We start from the raw sequence: 20,586 nt of genomic DNA on the forward strand, positions 1-20,586 counted from the left end.
TGTGTGTGTGTGTGTGTGTGTGTGTGTGTGTGTGTGTGTGTGTGTGTATGCACTCCTAGAATCATGACACACACTCCCAGGACTTCTGTATACAGTATGTGTACACACACACACAAACACTGGTTTGATCAGCTGGCCTCACATCAGTGAAACCAGCTTTACTCCATCGCTGTGTGTCGAGTCAGAAGGAAAAAATCCCCCCCCCCCCTGACTCTAGGTTAAAAGTGTCGTCGTTACCAAACGGCAAGCTCCTACACAGCGGGGTCCAGATCGAGTCTCATACACACATACACTCTGTTTATGTGTGTTTCTCTTTTCTCCTAAAAAGGCTAAAGTAGAGCGGGGGGAAATCAGTCGAGGGAGGGATGGGTCACAGGCCGCTGGGGGTTTGTCTGTGTTGTGGTCTGGCCCATAAATCCTCTGCTGGTCCGGGTTTTAGTTTTTTGTGTATAAATGTGATTCTCTTAAAGGAGACAAGTTCAGGATGAACAGGATTAAACAACGTGATTTTTTGATAAACAGTCAACAATTTCTTAAATTTGAAATGATACAAAACAGAGAAATCAACGAATCAGAGACTATTTGGGTGTCTTTTGATTATCAATTAATTTCCTGTTTAGTGTGTTGAATTGTGTGCGAAAGTGGTGCAAGAGGACAGAGGACTCTTTGTCTTGTTGGTCTCCTCTCATGGGTTTTGTGATGAGCTGTCAGAAAGATTGAGGTCTTATTGGAGCTGAATTATAATCAGATCACAATGAATAAAGAATATGATTCCAAAATGAGATACCAACCAGTGACACCTTAAGAAGACATCTGAAAACTGAACTGAAGGAATCTTTCATCCTCTGTTGAGTTGGTCCACAACCTTCTCACTGACGGTCTCGTTTCCTTATGTAGGTCAAACAGAGGAATCCGTATTAAACCGAGACCGTTTCATAACCAGTCAAAAGTTCCTCACAGTAACTAACTTAAGTATACTAGCTTCAGTGTTTTGGACTAAAGAAACGAAGCTTTGAAGATGCCAATACTTGAGAAGATGGCAGTATTTAAAGCAGAGTAGAAAGCAGACTGGAGCCCGTGGTGTGTTCTCGCGTCGGCAGCAGCTCGTCTCCACAGAGACGCGTGAAAGAAGTCTCCATTTATTTTCTGTCTTTACGGGCCTGGCAACAGGACGGGTCTGTAACCTGAGAGAGGGGGAGACGCACAGAGGGACACTTCATCCCCGGCCCGTAGAAACAGCCCGGGGCCAGGACCAGTTTGTTTTTGCAGGTCAGGTAGGGGCGGGGGGAGGGGAAGCATGGTGTAAACACCCCCCCCGACAGTGCACCACATCAGTCTGGCATGTGTTTTCACTCATCCGATCGTGACGACGCGTGACCCCCCCCCCCCCCACCACACTCCCACCTGCCCCACTTTTCATTTTCTTGATGAGCTCATGGTCTCTGGCAGCGGACCCCCCCGGGTTGGCAAAGTGGGAGACTAAAACACTGCAACAGCAGAGAGAGACTGAGCACGAGACAGATGCTGTGAGTTAAAGGCTCGGACGGAGACACAGAACAGGAAAGTTGTGTTCAACGGGACAGAGCGAGTGGAAAAGTCAGGGACAGAGAACAAGGAAGGTTCAGAGGTCACCATCTTTGCGTATATGTTCTGACTGCTGCTGCTGGAGGCTTTGGTAAACTCAGGACCCCTTCAAGGCCCCATCACAGAGGTATCCGCAGACATGCCCGCTGCATGGAGAGTTCACCGGCTCCCCCGGGATCAGCGGAAGATCAGCCGGACTCAGATCACCCTCCGGAGTGAGTAGGACAGGACCGTGTGCGGAACACCGAGTCAATGAACAAGTGATTTGCTTCTTAACGATACCGTACCTAACTTCATTAGTTACCATGTTGAAATATTGAAGTTGTTTTTTTTGCGTTGGTGTGTTTGATGGATGTTTGTGTGGTTTATTCGGACTAGTGAACGCATGCTATCGTATCCTGATGGTCCAATTTTAGACGTCACTTCGCGTTCCAAGATCGGGATTGTAAAGGGTCTGACAGAGGAGGTGGTCCTGAGCCTGGAGCTCTGCAGATCGACCATCCCCCACCTATCTTATCCACTGAAAGGGTTTAGGTGCATTTACTGATACCCAATCCTTTATTCTATTGGACATGACTACTGGCTTTTAGTCGCTGTAGAACACTGAGACACAATTCTAAGCATTCTAGCCTAAAGAATGTTCATGAACATCATTGCTTATAGCTAAGAGATTGTGAGTTACCTCTCACCATGAGAGTTTACCGTGAAGTATCAGATCGTTAGCCAAGCAGGAGAGAAAAGGTAGAACGAGTTCGTCCCTACTCAGTGTCCTGCAGTTCAATCAGATACACCACATGAATGTATTCCACTGCTGCTGTCTTGTACCAGTAATTAAGTGTGTGAAATATCCATGAGAGGTGTGTGTGTGTGTGTGTGTGTGTTGAAACGTTTAACCGTTCGGTCCTATAAGGCCTCAGACACGCTGCAGCCGGAAGCGAGGCTTCTCGCGGAGCCTTCCCCCGATTGCTTAAGGAGCCACGCTGTGATTTCATTGGTTGAGCTGCGCTCTAGTTGTCATGTAGCAACAGTGTGGGAAGGCTGGAATATGGGGGGCGGGGCTGACCACAGTTGCCATGGTCTCCTGATCTTTGGAAGGGAAGTTTAACTTTAATTATCTTTGTGGTAGTTGATAGTGTTGCTTTCTCTGGCGAGCCATTGAATGCAGTTATGAGTATGCAAAATGGCATAAACATAAGCCAGAGTGCTTTTTGAATTCTGATGAATAAACATGAAGGAATCAAAATAACGTTGAAAACATCTCCCGGGTCTTTCGTTGAAGTCGGTCTTTAGTTGTGACCGCATTGACTACTGCAGATCCTCTCCCTCCAAAAGCCAGAAGTATGATGACACAACTGATTAGTGTAAGTAGCATTAGCATTAGCATCACACAACTAGATCTGGGATATGAATGCATTACAAACATACTCATAATCTGTTATAATCCATTTATAGCGCTGCATAATTATAGTTAGAAAAAAAGCTCTTAAATATTCATGATGCCCTCTGAGATTAATCGTAACACATGATAAAGCATGTTGTAATGACTTCTAACCCAGACCCTATCATACAGTAATACTTCATAATTGCTTCTCACTCACTGACATTTTTTTTGTTTTGGTTGGGATCATAGTGTATTATACTTCTCATAGTTTAAATACATTATAATGCTTTTAAAATGCATTAAAATCACTGTTATAATGCATTTTAATGTGATTATACAACAAACACGACACTGAAACATGACCAAATCCCAGCCCATTAAACTCCAGAGAACTCCCACCAAAAACCAACATTCCTACATGCATGTCATGCCACTGACCATAACTGCGTATTTGCTGAGCTCTCTAGAAGTTTGAGGCAAAACAAACAAAGATCACTCTGCTTCCAGCTCTGAGGATGAATCGCACAGCAGCATCTCAGCTGATCTGCTTGTAATTCAGCGTTGACAAAAATTAGCTCCTTTTTTCACAATTGATGGAGCGTTTCCTCCGGGCCGATGGCAGACTCCGGTTTCACCAGAGCAGCTGACGGTGCAAATTTATGTGCCGGCTTCTCTCTCTCATTTCTCCACCCCCCATCACGCCATCCCCTCTTTTAGTCTTCTGTGTTTGTTTACTACGAGGAACGCATGTAGAGAGACGGACGGTGGGGATCTGTCGTCTGTGGTGCGCTCCGCTTCAGAGAGGATTGGGTCCCTGTTTCTCCTGTGAGTCATGCAGTCATGTATAATTCATGGCAGTGTTGGTTTTTGTCTGCTCACGGGGTGGAAGGTAACAGCTGCTCATCCCAGCCAGCCTCAAGAGTCCAGCGGTGAGGAGGAATATATGACTCCTATAAAATATGATTTATTAAATGACATTGCTTTATGAAATACCGTCGTGTTGATTAAATCCTGAACTACAAGGAGAATCTATACGTCCTCTTGCTTGAAAATATCCTTTAAAACACTGCGAGCATTAACATCAACATTAGTTCCACTCAAGACATGGATGTTGAAGATGGTAGCCGTCACAAGCTTCTTTTTGACCCTCGTGGTCCTGTTTCTCCACTCCCGGCAGTCTTTCCTTAATGAGGCTTTTATGACCGCGGCTGCTTTCCTCAACGTCTGACAGTTATTATAGACCCAGCTGACTCAAACTCAGACCATTCAAATCAGGATTTATGATTTTTGTTGTTGTTGATTATTTACAATGGAGCATATTCTCCATCCCTGCTCAAGGGGAGACACTACAGGTGAGGGTAAAAGAAATGTAGATATCTCCACCATTACCTCCATTAAGACAATTCGTTTTTTTTAAATGTTACGTTTTAAATATGCAAATGAGGCGTTATGTAATGGTAACTTTTGGAAATCTACAGACAAAGTAGTAAAATAAACACCTCGATTTGTGTTCGGGTTTTCTTCTGTCCACTGGTCTGAAAGAAGACGAGTCATGGATGCAAAATAGCCCCAGATTTCAAATTGGACAAGGGGACAGAAAAGCGATGCTTCTGCATATCTACAGTGGCGAGACACTATATGCAGAAGCGTCTTTGCACAATTTGGTGCGACGTATTGCTGCCGAAATAGATTTGCGTCTCGTCTGAGCACGCCACATTCTCCCAGCAATCCACAGGCTTCTCCAAATGTTTTGTATTAAACTCAGGAGGAGCTTCAACGAGCCTTCTCTTCAGTGATGGAGTCCTCCAAGGGTCCTTGTGCGTGGAGACGGCGGCGGTGGAGTGCATTGCGTCTCGTTATGTCCGTGACGACGGTAACTGCCGATTAAAGGGATGATTCCACCGGAGCTCTTTTTAAGTGGCTGTTCGGCTTCTCTTCTGACTAACTTTACGACTTGCCTGGTTGTGGTTGTTCGTGGTCGGCTCACGGTGGAGTGAATTCCAAATAATGACCTCAATGGGGCTTATTGCAACATTTAGGAGATGAGAAACCCGTCGGCCATTGCTACGTTGCTCAACTATGTTGTTTTTCAAAGCCCTGGGAGAGCTCTTCTCCTCCACCCATCTTGAGACGTTTCTCGTTTTATAGCTCAGTGACTAATGATTTGTTTATGTGCTTTCTGAGGCGGGTAATCAAAGAGTGCAGGTACTAACCTACTAAAGCACACTAGCCCAGCTGACTCTAAGGAGCACAGGTGTTAGTGGAATCAGCTGGTTCACTGGTTTTTCTTACATTTTTCCTTTCCTGTGTCATTCCGCTCTATTGCAGCAGGCTGGTCTCATCCAGCATTCGTAGCTCTACCTACGAAAAATAATGTAATGCATAGATATCCCACGAAAGTGTTGTTGTATGTTATCCACGACATCATGAACGAGGAAGTATAAAGACCTCAAAAGCCCACACAGGGCTAAGAGTAGCCAAGCATTTCACAATCTTTTCCTAGATTTAACCAAGTCACTTCCTGTGAAGACGGAGGTTTATTTTGAAAAGACGCTATTCATGTAACAAGGAGAAAGATTTTCGTACAAATGAGGATACGTTGGTTGGAATGTTACGATTTCTGTATCTGTGCAGTTAATACCAATGTCTGGTTTGAACTCCATGTGAATACCTGCATTGGAAGTAAAACATAGAGAAATGTGAAACAGCAACTTTGAGTCATTGTTTTCTTGAAAAACAAACTTCGACAGCAATCTGTTATGAAAATAGTTGCAGGTCAAGGACTTACCCCCCCAACACCCCAGTGTTAACCCCTCAAAGCTGCCCAATAGGCCGGCCCACTTGTTGCCGGGCAGATAATAAGTACGTGTTTCTATGTTGTGTCACCGCGACATACGATCCCTCAACACACAACGCCGGTCTCAGGATCGTCCCTGTCATGCCACTGAGATGTTCCAACAGTTGGATTCCGATGTCCAGCGGATGGCAGAGGTGTAGATGTCGGTACTCTGCTGCCCCTCTAGACATCCTGACTCCCCCCGAGCCCCAAAATATTCCCCCACCCCCCTGCACACACGCACTTCTAGCACACAGTGGAGGAGTCAAAAATAGACAGAGAAACAGATCAAGACAGAGGTCCTTCCATGACCTTTGATAATACTCTAAAACAACCGCATTCAGTGTAAGAAATGAACCAAGAGGTTCGTCAGACATTCGCTCATTAACTCATGAATTGTTTAACAGGGTTGCCATGTGCCTTGCTTCTGCAGAATTTGTGGATATTAAAGATTTTTTTCTTTTCTTGTTAATCAAAGTACAGCATCGTATTCATCAGTGTGCCTTTAAAGGGGACTTATGGTGGAAAAGCTCACTTCTTCAGAGCTTGTGGACTTACATTTAGGTTTCTGGAGTGCTAAACAACCCACGAGCTGTGAAACAAGACGACCCAGTCAGTTTGTTTGTGGGCCGCCTCCATCAGAAAACAACGAGCCAATCAGATGTGGCCCCCCCTTCCTACGTCACAGGCGGGCTCATTAGAATAAACCGCCCATGGCTTGAGAACTTCCTTTGTAACAGTGCGCCGTATTTTTCTCGCAAGCCAATCACAGCAGACTGGGCTTTTTAACGGGAATGGGCTCTTAAAGAGACAGGCGCTAAAACAGAGCGTTTCAGTCTGACGGTGAATACAGGTGTATTCAGACAGACGGTATGAGAAAAATAATGTGTTTTTTGAACATCAAAGCATGTACACGTGTTCTAGTAGAAAGCCCAAATACAAGTATGAACCTGAAAATCAGCATGATGTGTCCTCATCCCACTCTGACAGCCCGCATATAACTGCATATTTGTGTTATGTACACAACTGCTCTGTAACGATGAGTATTAATGTGATATCTCATTAGAAAGCTACGGTTCTTGTAATTCGATTTATGCAAAACATTTCAAGATACAATAACAACAGCAGGTACAGTTAACGTCTCTGTCAAACAAGCACTCCAAAAATAGCCGATAAAATATCGCCGTGACTCACCGATTATGATTTATAACGTCCCCCTTGTGCATGCTAGTCCAGCAAAAACGGTCTTGCTAGGTGGCTAAGGGTCCACTCGATCGAATCCAGTAAAAGATTTAGTCCAAAACACATTAGTACGTCCATAAAGACCCACGGGGGGCTGTTGCATCATTTCAAATTAGCCAGCAGATATGATAACTCGCGATCATATTTCGGGCATAATTTCACTTTTCATGTCAACAGAGCGGAGATTTTCATCGCAAAATTGAGGCTGCATTCCACCGGTTAGATTGACACCTCATTTGACCCAATAGGAGCTTCTATAGCCCGGCCACAGTCTGGAACAGCCAACGAGAGTCCGCTTTGAAAGACAATGCCCGCCTCTCTTCTTTGGGTAAAGCTCGAGCCAATCGCAACAGATCCTGTTCAACCTCAGGATCCACATAGCCAATGAAATTACGAAGACAAGGATATGCAGATTTATCAGATTGAATGCTGGGAAAGTTTTCAAAACTGCAATTGAAACCGTGACTGAGGTAACTGGGACAGATTATCAAGACCAAAGTCTGGTTCATGAGAATCTTCAAGAATCTGTGAAAGTTAATAATGGTTAAATATGATATAGTTAACCATACGTCGACATAAATAAACTGTAGTTTGAATTTTGGACACGTAGTATATGTAAGTTTATAGTAGTATATTCATTTTGATGGTAGTATATGTAGTTTATCATAGTATATGCATTTTGATGTGGTGACACGAGCCTCCAAATGCGTTTTTACGCGTCCGCACTCTTAGTAAACAACGTGTAAAATATTAATTTTCTGTCCTATTGTTATCAAATTCTAACTTATACAAGGTACCATGAATCCATGGTGAGGTAGTATTGTCTTTTCAAGCCTGTAAGTCCCAGCCATAGATAGCTGCTGCCATCTGTTGGCCAAAACAAATCTAGGCGGAAGTAAAATGCTTCTCTTTCACTGTGCTGAAAACGCATTAGCTCAATGCTAGTAGCACTTACGGTGATTCTGACTGATCGTGAAGAAACTTCAGAGTGTTGCCGTTCAATAAAGACTAAAACCATACATGTACTCCCAATGGTTCAATAAGAGCTGTCAGTTTACTTTGGGTACGCGGTTGATAGGCGTTTTAGGCAAATTGTGCAGGAATGAGAAGAGGTTTAAAATAAATGACTTTACAACATGACACCTAAGGGCAGAGCGTAAAAACGTTGTCCTTGAATCACAGTAATCTCAATAAACTAGACATTGAAAGTCATTAAGAAGTCCTTGAATTTAATAGCAGAGAGTGTGTATGTAAGCTATGACGAGCCTTCATACTGTATTAACAGCGAGGTGGTTTTAAAGTGATGAAGTCAGCATCAGGCGAGCAGAGGTGAGGGCGGGGACAGAGGTGGGGAGATAACAATTGATTGGAGGCCAAATAGAGAACCCGAAGTAGGTCTGAAGTGTGCCAGGTAGTCCATTTACGTTGGCCATCTAGTGTAATGGTTATTGATGGAGCGCCATAATCAGACCTCGAAGAACCATTTCACCCTCTCCGTCTGCTGGAAACACCGACGTCGACGGGAAGCAGGAGAGGGAGACAGAGCGGCAAAAGAGCCTTTAGGAAGGCTCGATCCCAAACTGGAGCTTTGTTTCTTCACAGCTAGATTTAATTCTGACCGCAGTGGAGCACGTTCGCTAGTCTACAGTCGCAGGGTTGGGCTCTTGGATTTGGGATGGATCGAGTGTCTGAGTAGGAAATTAGGAGTAACAGACATGACACTGTCTAGATGCTAGTTATCAACTCTGTTAGCCTGGAAATGTTTATATTTAGGAGAGCATCGTTAGAACTGAGCTCTTAATACATGTATGTATGTATGTATTTATTGGCTCTTTCAGTGCTCCATAAAGCTAATGCACACAACGAGGACTGGTATTTGAATACAGTTATGTCACCTGATTATGATAAAGGATATCTCAACTGAATTTCAGCGGATAAAATCGTATACATTGTCTTTTATTTATTTCAAGTTACAGCAGCTCTATTTTATTGGAGACACTGGTCGACATCTTCCCCCAAACAAAATAAGGGGACACAAAGGAAAGGAATACTTCACCCCTGTATTACCTTGAATTCCTGAAGAGAACTTTGTTTTTCTCTACTGCCAGCATTATGTCTGACACTTCCAACACTATTAGGCATCGTTGTTTAGGCTGATACAGTAAGATCTGAGTGGAATGACCATGATTCAAATTTGCATGAATACTAATTGGTCGCTTACTGTATAAGCGGAGTGTTGGTAAATACATCATGCCATTTTCTGCATGGTTTTCTGCATTTTAAATGTCACCGTTGTCTAAAACTACAAACCGCAAATGTCAACTTTTCTACCGTGTGAGTCGAGGAGGTTTCAGTCAGTGTAGGAGGCTCTGAAGTAAGCTGTTTGTGGAGTTAGAAGGGGATTCTGGCTTGACAAATATCAGCATATCAACCAGAGCAACATATTTCTATGGAGCCGGTGTCCGCTCAGCCTGGCCTTTAGCCAATCACATGCTGTTGCTACAGATGCTCGGACGGTGACATCATGAGCTAAATGTGATACCACGACATGAATAATGTGTCCACCTTGTCGTCTGTGTTTTTAACCCTGGACACGTAGACGAGAGCCTCACAGTCCGGTTGACTGTGAGGGAGCGTCCTTCGCGTCTTGCCTGGGATTGCAGAGGGACAACGTCATTTAGCTCCGAGTGTGTAGAGTCACTTGGCCTCGCAGCCACACATGCTAAAAACACACACACTCATCATCGAGTCTGAGCTTCTTACATCATTCATAACCCCCCTCCCCCCACCCTGTGTGCTTTTTAGTCTTTTTGTCTCTGACGGGATGATGGATGGACAGACTGAGCAAATGCTCATCCCGCACATAAACACCAACACCTTGACCTCCCTGACAGGCGTGACGGCGTCGGCTCATCACTTACACCTACATAAACGGGTGGCAGCTTTGATGACAGGAGGTTTGTCTGGGTGGACAAAGGACAATGACCCTGTCCTCTACTGTCCATTGCCATCATCCAGACAAACACTCAGTCTCTCGTCGTGTGTGTGTGTGTGTGTGTGCGTGTGCGTGCTAATCTCTGATCTCCAGCTAAAAACAACCAAACAACTTTATCAGCTGAGCTGCTAACTATTTTCACAGCGACCATCAAACTCTGAGCCACAGTGGGGAAGGAGAGGAAGCCCTCCTCCCCCTAGTTTTGTAAGCAGTACCGTGTTTTTTTTCACTGACTTTTTCTCTGCTTTATAGTATTTTAGAATGTACGTGATGGGGCTGACATGCAGATGTATTTAGCCTTTAGTAAAGTACAGAAGATGCGTAGCAAAAATACGTTAAAGCAAGTCAACATTGACTTGGTGACTTTCACACAGGACACAAACAGCGGTCTCCTGGGTGACAGTCCCGTGTTTGTGTGACCCATGCACCACCCCAACCTCCCTCCACCGTCAGTGGCTCTGAGCGTCGAACAGTAAGGTGGATGGGTTTGCTTTAGTTGAAAGTTCTCTTCACAAACGTATAGTTAATCTTGCGTTACACTTGTGTGATCCCTAACTTTCTGCGTGGGAGTTTTGGTGACCCCGCCCTTTTATGTTTATTGCTCCGTCCTGAGATCTGAATGAATAATAGAAATAAAAGATGGGAGTATCCTTCACTACATCCCTACATACACACACTGGTGATTATATCGAGGACAGCTGCGTTGTGTGTCCTTCTCTGTATCCAGCATATGAATAATAGATTGGATCCAGGAAGTACAAACTGGCTGACCGACCCATCGGGTAGAGCGTCCCGCCACATCCTCTCTCTCTCTCTCTCTCTCTCTCTCTCTCTCTCTCTATTTCTGTCTCTTTTTCTGCCTTTTCTTTATGCGTGGCGTCCGTTTGTTTCTCCTCTTTCTATATCTGTGTCCAGCTCTCGTTCTCCGTCTCAATCCCCAGCTCCAGTCTGTCACTCCCTCTCTGCCTCTCATGATGTTCATCTCTCCCTCCCACTCTCCATCCCTCCCTCTCTAATCTCCCTTTGTTTCCATCCCTTCTAACGTACTGGGGGCGAGCCGGCACAAAGAAGGACCACGCCAGGCATTTTTTTTTTAGGCGTCATCTTTAAAGGCGCGCCCTCGTGATATTAAGACGTCACGTTACGGAGGATAAAGAACTACTACAGCAACAGAAGACGGCTCTATATTTGTTATCATCTTTCTCTTGGAACTTAAGTTCACAGCCGTCACTCTTGAGCTTCGCCAACATCCAACAGAGCGGATGACTCGGGGCTAAGGGCACAGGAAATTGAAAAGAAGAAACAACCTCCGAAAGCCCGAGCCATGGTTCTGTATGTGAGCTCCCAGGATTGTGGTGGGGGGCCTGGCAGCAGGGTGGTGGTCGCACTGAGGCCCGGCAACGGGTCAGATGGGGCCCCGCACGGACTGTGGTGCTACGTTTGCTGCCAGAGGAGGCCCACGCTGACGCTGCCTTCATGTAGGTACAGGAGAGCAGGCTTCTGTAGTTGTTGTGTGTGTGTGGGTGTGGGTCTGTGTGTGTGTGATTTTAACGTTGAAGTCGGCTTCAAAACTTTATTATCAGTTTACTTTTTTTTTTTCTCCCCTTAAGGCCTTTAGGGGGCTTAACGAATAAACGACACTCGCTTGCGAATATTTTGCATACTAACTATTCATGTGCAAATTTGCGACTGTTGCAACACTTGTGAAATGTAAGGTCCCGATGCGACCAGCTACCAGCATCCTATTGACCCAGAGCAGCGTCCGACAGTCTGAGCTAAACTGTTGTTGTATAGCCTGAACTACTGTCAGCTATCTGGTGAACAGTTACTCAGTGTATATGTCTAGGGCTTTTATTGTGAAAGGTAAGAACGGAAGGAGTGGACCTGGTCCTCTTGAAAGGAGTAATAAAGTTCTACTGTGTTCTTAGTTCTGACTACTTAGCCTCCGTGTTGAATTGTGTTTGAACATGTTTGTTCCGCACGATGTGATTGGTTGAAGCCTTTATTCGCAGTTTGAAAGCTCCGCCCTCTTTCCGTAAAATAATTGCGTCACTTTTTTCGCTGCGCAATATTTTAAACACGGTGTGTTTTGAAAGTACTTATCACAAAAACAAAAGTTTGCAAAAATATATTTATGTGCAAACGAATCGCAATAAAAAAACTCAAAATGAATGGGTGAATGAAGACATGTAGTGTTAAAGCCTTTGAGTGGTCGGAGGACTAGAAAAGGTACAAGTCCATTTACCATTTTACCTTTACTGATATAGTGGAGCACAGCCCAGTTTCTCTTTGTTCTGTGCTTCCTGCCGTCTTTCCCAGCATGGTGTCAGACAGAGCTTTTGGATGCGGGCCAAGCCTAAGTGCTGTTGACTCGGGTCACTGAATCAATTCACATCTTTTAAGACCCTCCTTTTGATGAGAGTGGAAAACGACTGAGAAGGCCACCTCGAGAGTCGGTGGGTCCAGTTGGCGTTGTGACGTTAACATTTACAAATGCGAGATGCCACAATATTTCAGTTCCACGTGTTAGTTAGATAATAAGACGTGTGGTTAAAAAAAAAGAAGAAGCTGGGTCTAATAGGAAAACGAGGGCTCAAATGAATGGCGGGCCCTGTTTATCTGCTCTTTAGTCTCCAACCCGGCCCTGTTGGCTGCTGCCTGTGTTCTGTCATTTGCACGTAAGCTCTATTAGAGCAGACAGTAACACAATTACACCCACAGGCAGCGGAAGACGAGGGAGACGAGAGACCATGTCAGCAATTACACTCGCAGATATTGACTGCCCGTGGACGCGGCTTAATTCAATACTGTTTCAATTGAGCCCGTGCACGAAGGAAAATCATCAAGACGGTAATGAGACGAGAGGATTTGGATAATCATGGAAGATTGAGAGCTGGATGTAGACGTGGTTAGCCCACGTTCCCCAGAGACACGGAACACCATTCTCTCTGTTTCATTACATGCCATTGTAAGAGATCCCAGAATGTTCTCTAGCAGAGGTCGGATTGGCTCACGGCCTTTGGATTTGGACAAGCTGCTGCTCATCTTTGATTTGCTGGGTAGCTTTTTATGGGTTAATGAGGCGTTCATTAAATGCTGAGATCATTCAATAGTAGCCATTCTGTTGAGCTGCTAACACGCAGCTCACTTGCAGTCGTAGAGTTACATTACAGAGTGCAACTTACCCTTGCATAACGGTTCATTATATCTTACAGTTATTTTGTTATTTTTTCATGCAAAAATGTCCCGTACGAATGTCGACAACTCTACTTGGTTAGGTTTAGGAAAAGATCGCGGTTTGGGTTGAAAGAACTACAGAAGTTACGTGGTCAGCATTGACTTGACTGGTCTGACACGGGACAGTAACAGCGGTCTCCTGGGTGAAAGTCTAATGTTTTTAGACCCACCCATCCAACGCAGACACACAGCGTCACCTGTCCCAGCTCACGATTACATAGATTACATACAAATACTTTATGTGTGTTAAATAGGAAATAGCTATGTTAGCTATGTTAGCTAGTAGTAAATAAGAAGAAATAATAAGGAACGATAAGAGATTCTTTAGTATCTGAGCCTAAAGAATCCCGAACCTGATCCAAAATGGAACCATCTACTCAAACCCAACCTCGTATGAGATAAATCCTCAAACTGGAGGACCTGAATGGATTTAAAAAACAATTGTGATTATAATAATTGTTGACGATGACTTTGTGATTATTAAGTGAATGGTTTCAGCACTAGATGTTTCTGCATGTAAAACAAGATGAAACTGACAGAAGATGGTTAAATATGTGACGGATTTAGTCTATTTTTTTGTTGTTGTCAGAAACATTGAGCGTTGATTCTCGCCAAACAAATTGTGCACTGCTTCAAATATCAAGGCTACGCTGACGCTACTGGTTTCCAGTAACTCTGGTCATGTGTCAGAACTCACTCTTTATTGGCCAAGTCCCACACAAGTCCCACACAAGTCCCACACAAGTCTCCTTTACTGTTCTCGGATGACTAGGCGGTCATGTTCGCATATCCGTGCATGCACACGTTTGTTCGGTGATTTCAAGGTTCAACTGGTCTTCTATGCGATTAGAATATTCTGCATCGTGTCTCTGCTCTTCTGTGTCTTATGTTGTGCAATTTACCGGCAGGATCCAAAGGTCTTAATGAAAAAATAACAACAACAACAGACAACTGTTGGAGTTGTTTTGACTCAGAAGTGGCAATCGCTGCTTCCTCCTCTTGTGTAAAAGTAGCTAATGCCGGTGCCAACAGCGGTGCTAAGTGGGGTCAGTGTTTGTGAGCGCGTTGGTATTCAGAATCGGTCGTCAGCCTGGCCCTAGACCAGATTATGCTCCTTTTATCTCCGTCTGTCTGTCTGTTCAGAGAGTTAACACTTGGTTGAATACTAATTCTGCTCAAATCTGGTGTGTGTGTGTGTGTGTGTGTGTGTGTGTGTGTGAGTGTGTGAGTGTGTGAGTGAGTGAGTGAGTGAGTGAGTGAGTGAGAGAAGAGGGAGAAGGAGCACCATGTTGGTCCATCTGGTCCTGCTCAGGTTTTGCAGAAAAGACGGCTCATTAGCATCAGTTGTCCCATCAGGCAAATGAAAAATAAATGTAATGCTTATTAGGGGCCCATATTCAGTAAAGATCTGCGATTGGGAGGTCGGCATTATTGCTTCCTGGTTGCCGATCCCTAATAATACTACTCACTACATTATGAACAAAAAATCTGTTTAAATTGGCAAGAGGAGAAGTCACGTTAGCTGTCAGCTGGGAGCTTGGAGCTAACGGAGCTCCAGCATCGCGACATTTAAAAACAACTAATCAGACACGTAGACCTGTTATGTTGTAGGTCATTCTCATGCATGCTGCTCACGTCTCTCCCGAGCACTGTCCTGCTTATAACGGAGCTAAAAGTTAATGTGCGGAGGTTCCATATCAGTTACATTTTCAAAATAAATTCCCAATGTAGGTTTTGTTAGTTTTTAGGTTTACTTGCGCAACAAAACTACCGAGTTAGGTTTAGGGAAAGATTGTGGATTAGGTTGAAATATAAGTTTGTTTGTTTCGTAAAATAACTTTGTTTATTACGTAGCTGGTGTTAGTAAAGTACGCAAGTTACGCTACAAAAGTATCATAAAATAAGTAAATGTGGACTTGGTTTCACACGGGACACCAACAACGGTCTCCTGGGGGGTTAAAGTCCCGTGTTTGATTGAGTCAACCATCCACCCTAACCTCCTCCTTAAGTGGACTTTATCGCTCTTTAAACCTGGTGTGTTGCTCTGACAGTCTAATAATGACATGGATGGGTTGACATTGGAGTTAGTTGAAAGCCCGGTTCGTCTCATCCAGACTCTAAAGCAGGTTTAGGCAAATTAAATTCAGCGAGGTCCATAATGTCTAACTTGCGTTATGATTTAGTCCCATATATATTGAAGTAGCCAACAGTTGTATCAACGTCTGTATGTAGTCAACAACTGACCAAATCCAAATATAGAAAGTTCAATTGAATAATATCTCACCAATATTTATTGTCACATTTCAAATTGAACTGGATGAATTATAAATAATACATAATCAAACAATAAATAAATGTTCTTCTCTCATATATAGTAAGATAAGGGCCGGATTATGAAATAAAATGCATAACGGAAAGCTTTTGAAAAATGTGACTCTTTAAATAAAGTATTTCATTTTAGAAAAATGAATGTAACAGCCTCTGCCCTGCAGCTTTAAATTCAGTTCATTCAGATGTGAACTGATGTCAATCAAAAAGTTGCGATGCTTATGGGAGTACACATATTTGATTGGCTGAGCAGTAATTGGTCGGTGTGTTTCCTGTACCGCTGAACGAGTGCCATAAAGGCTGAAAAGCTGCGCCGGTTAAAATAGAGGCGCTCCGTTAAAATTGAATAATTATCAATGACCCAATACTGTTATAGGTCCGGATACAATGGCGTCTGGGTCCGGACCGCGGTCCGCCTATTAGTGACCCCTGAGCTAAAGGGTTCCTCAGTGTGTCTGTATCAGACGGTGCTGACCAAGCGTCGGCATTTGATGACTTGGGAGTGGGAACAGGTCGGCTAGGACTGTGAAATAACTGGTTCTAATTTGACCTTTATGGGCATTCATGTTTCTTATTTTCTCGTGCAGAAAGCAGCTCAGTGACTAATAGCTTCATATAAACCCTGGTGTAGGATGAAAAGCTTCCTGTCTCCGTTGGTCTGTCTTCTTGCAAAACACCACCACCTGTTGTACCTCGTTCATTTTCATTGGTAAACTGACTGTGAGTCTAGTCTCTCATACTATGAGAACCCAGTCCATGCTGATATGAGGAGCCTCTCTTTATATTGGAAGAGGTGTGAGTACCCTTTTATCCATCAACAATGTCAGTATTTAAATACCTTACTTTGCTAAGTATGAACATACTCTTCTACAAAACCCTTTCTCTTCGTTATAACACATAATGGGTATGTTTATAATGCATTAGAGACATGGAAAGGGTTACCAAAGTTTACGTGATTTTCCTTCTAGTGTTTTTTGACTGTAGATCTGTGTCTGTTTATTGAGGAGTTCAATGTCCGTCACAATGAGGATGTCAGCCAAACATCTAACAGGAGACATCTGTGTGTGTGTCGCCCCCTACAGGCCCCACGTTGCCCAGACAGGGCCCCCAGGTTCAGAATGGCCCCACGCCAGAGGAGATGGAACTGCAGAGAAGGTAAGGACACTCGGACTGATAAAGACCCTAACATTTAAAACGACTGCAGGTTGTGAGGCACCATTGTTTCTTCCATATCTGTCCCTCCCTCTTCTTCCATGTCAGTGTCTCACACACACACACGTGTACTCAGACAAAGCCCCGCACACCCACAGTTGTTTTTCTTCCCCATACAAGGCCACTCTTTCCCTCAGGTAATAATGAGGCTCTGGAACAGCTAGAAAACGCACATAGTTGCATACACACACATACACACACACAGAACTGTATTAATGAAGGCCAGCTGTTGGGCCACACTTTAGACTCCTGTCCACCAGAACGCTTATTCGAGTATTTGATTAGAATGAATTACACACACGCAAACACAGACAGGGGGGGCACGTCATGGACGAAAAGGTCTAACTTTAGCATCAGGTAGACGAGCCAAACAATGACGGCAGCTGCTGCTCACCAGATTGTTATGTCACGAATGGCAACTGGACAACGTAACACTGTCATAACGTCAGTGTCCACCATATACAAACTAATAAAAGGCTCACTTGAGGCTTCAAGGATAATCATATCCTGTTCCCAATAGACGCAACACCTATTTAACATTGTGGAGGGGTGAATCATGGCAGCGGCTCTCAACTTTTTTGTAACTTAAGGCCACACTTCGGATTGTTTCTAGGACCACCTTCCAAAATAAATGAGGAAAAAACAACAACATGACAAGATAAGGAGAAACAATCAGCTGCTGTAAATAGGTGTTATGCTGTGTTCACACCTAACGTGAAGCGAGTTTTTTTGCGTTGTGTTACTCACGGGAGTTTGATCGCGGGATCATTTGTGTTTATTCACGTCATTCGCACTAGACGTGCCGGGCTCTCTCTCTCGCCGTCAGTCACACACACACATCCCTTTACTTCTATCTTTGTGAGGACCCTCATTGACATACTGCATTCCCTAGCCCCTTGCCCAAACCTAAACCTACTTCTAACCTGAACCTTAAAACCACGTCTTAACTCTTTAAGATGGCCTTTGAAGAAGTGAGGATCGGCCAAAATGTCTTCACTTTCCCAAGATGTCCTCACTCTGTTGGTGAAAACCTTGTTTCGGTCCTCACTATGCAGCAAGTACAAGAACACACACACAAGTAGTAAAGCATTCTTCAGGTGTGACTGAATGCTCCTTCTAATTCTCTTTGAGGTGAACTTGGATCTGCCAGGAATTTTACAGACTGTGTAGGTCTGAGAGAGACAGATGGATCTGGCTGCCAGCCCCCCCGCCCATGTTCTCCCTTTATTCTTCTCCTCTCCCTTTTTGCTGTCTCGCTTCATCCGTCTCTCTTTTTCTCCTCACCTCTCCCCCTCGGTTCCGGTCATGCTCCACGTTTAGCAGCGGATGACAGGCAGGCAGCGAGCGGTTCGGTGACCGAGGTCTTCTGCTGATACAGAGGCCGGTATCGGCCTGCTGTGAGGGAGCGCGGAGGATGGGATGAAAGGAGGGAGGAGGAGGAGGGGGCAGACCAGTGGAGAAATGAATTGGCAGCACACTTCTGCTTCTTGAAAAGGGAAAGCTAACATATGCTTTGGAAGATGCGGAAGGGTCTGTTTGGCCAACAAACACTGTCAGGTTGTTTCTGAGCAGCTGTTCCACATCTAATCAGTTCACAGCTGGGGAATAAGCATCTGCACACCAGCAGCTGTTATAAATGAGTCGTCAGTCCAGGCTTTGAATCATGAACCTTCTTCAGAGCACTTTAAGGACTTTCATTAGTTTCATGAATACCTTTCTAGCTTGGACCGACCTGTAAGTTATAGTCGTGGACCGTATAGAAGAAGTAGACGTAGTCTCCGTGACGTCACACATTGGTTTGTGGACTGCTGTTTTGAAGCCTTGGGTTCGGTGATTTGGCCGACGACATCTTGGGTTTTTTTGTAATCAGTGAACGTAAGTGACCATATTTGGACGGTGGAGGAGTGACGTAGAGACGCTGTATACGGCTCTGGTAGGGTCAATCACAGTAAGCCCGCCCTAAAGCATCCCCTGCTTTATGGTCTATTGGACTCTAAATGGACCATAATTTACTAAATGAACATCATGCTGTGTTGAAGAAGACTTGAAACTAGAGATTGAGACCATAAACTCATGTTTACAATGTTTACTGAGGTAATAAATCAAGAGAGAAGTAGAGTCATTTTCTCATAGACTTCTATACAACTAGAGGAGTCGCCCCCTGCTGGTTATTAGATAGAATGCAGGTTTGAGACGCTTCCGCATTGGCTTCACTCTTCAGAAGCGGAGGTTGCCGCCTGGTTATAGTATTAGCTATAATAAATACATTTTCTAGATTTTAACGTGAAAGAAAATTACTTTGTGCTTTTGTACACAATCTTGTGCTCTTGTTCTAGTAGTGGTGGAATGAAACTAAGTCCTTGTAGGCTACTCAAGTACATCTACCTAAAGCTACTACAAGGGACTTTCATTTTGTGTTGGTTGTGGCGCCCCCCTGTGGACGAAAGTGGTATTGTTTCAGAGCACCAAAGCCCCTTTAGAAAACCTCTTATTTTAATGCAGCAGGGTGTGCCGTAAGTATATTATTTGAAATGGGCCATTCTGCATAATGAGTATACTTTTTTTGGGCACTTATGAGTATATTTTGACACGGAAAGGCCGCCCACCAAATCCACACCAGGGCTTCACTGGGTTCCTCGTGCTGGAACACTATCTAAAATGAGCGTCGACACAGTCAGCCCATTGTAAAAAAGAATACGAAGCTCAATAGCACAACGGGGGGAAATACCCTAAGATGTTTGTCAAATTATTCATTCATGGGCTCACTCAATGCGTCAGCTAATGTTTTGGCTTTGTCTCACTTCTTTATTGCCAATCATGAGGAATGTGTGTCCCCCTAAACCATGAAGCCTGATATGGAGACAAAAGAAGAAGTGAGAGAACCGGAGATATGGATAACCGACGGAGACGTTCCCCCTCTCATTGTTCCTCTCCGCCTCATTAAATACAATGAGCTCACCTCATTCCACAGTGACCACACACATTCAGTCTCACACGTCATCAGCGTGGCCTCCTCTGTGAGGAGTAAACATGGGGATCACTCAGCTATGGAGAGGCTGGAACAATTCGAATGTCACATGACAGCAGGGGAAAAATACCACGCGCATTCTTCCCTCCCTTCTCACTGTCTCACCTGCCTTCCCTTCTCATCTAACTTCCCTCCTCCATCGCTCTCCTTGATCCTCCTTCTCATCCAGACAGAGATGGATGAAGAAGAGGTGGAGTGCGATGCTTCGGCGATGATCGATGGAGATATTCCCTGCATGTGCGAGAGTAGGAGGTCACAGAAGAGTGCGGAAAAAACCCACCTGTTCAGGAATGCAGGGTGCTACCCTCGGATTAAAAAGACACGAGCTGGAAATAATAGGCCGCGGTATAAATAGCTGTGCCGTGCGTGGGAGTGAGGGGAGTGTGTGTTGGGAGAGAGAGAGAGAGAGAAAGGGAGGGAATGTGTCGCACAGTCTTGAATGAAAGCGAGGATGGAGAGACTGTGAGGAGAGAGAGAGATCTATGTTAGCTGTTAGCACGTAGCTGCTGGTATTTAACCCTCAGAAAGAAGATGAAAACACCAGCAGCTGCTCTGCACATTGTCACAAGCGTGTGCTGACATCCACGTGTATTCCCAGTTGACAGTAACACACACAGAAACATCTCTAAAAACCAATATGTTAGCTTAGCCATTATAACGAAGTTGGGGTCTTATGTTAGCAGGACACAACATGACGTGTGTGTGTGTGTGTGTGTGTGTGTGTGTGTGTGTGTGTGTGTGTG

General features: G+C 44.4%; 1 protein-coding gene across 6 annotated transcripts in view; it reads left to right on the forward strand.

The window, feature by feature from the left end:
• Positions 1-20,586, forward strand: part of enah (ENAH actin regulator) — a 101,563-nt gene that overhangs the window by 54,476 nt on the left and 26,501 nt on the right. For all 6 annotated transcript variants that reach the window (XR_004213912.1, XM_031878096.1, XM_031878095.1 and 3 more), the window contains exon 4: positions 16,686-16,758. Coding sequence is in view for 5 of the 6 variants with exons in the window: in XM_031878096.1 (XP_031733956.1) it covers positions 16,686-16,758 (73 nt within the window). In the remaining variant the exon portion in view is untranslated. The remainder of the gene's footprint in view (positions 1-16,685; positions 16,759-20,586) is intronic.

This window comes from Anarrhichthys ocellatus, unplaced genomic scaffold (assembly GCF_004355925.1).
Source record: "Anarrhichthys ocellatus isolate YVR2014 unplaced genomic scaffold, GSC_Weel_1.0 scaffold161, whole genome shotgun sequence".
NCBI classification, from domain to species: domain Eukaryota; kingdom Metazoa; phylum Chordata; class Actinopteri; order Perciformes; family Anarhichadidae; genus Anarrhichthys; species Anarrhichthys ocellatus.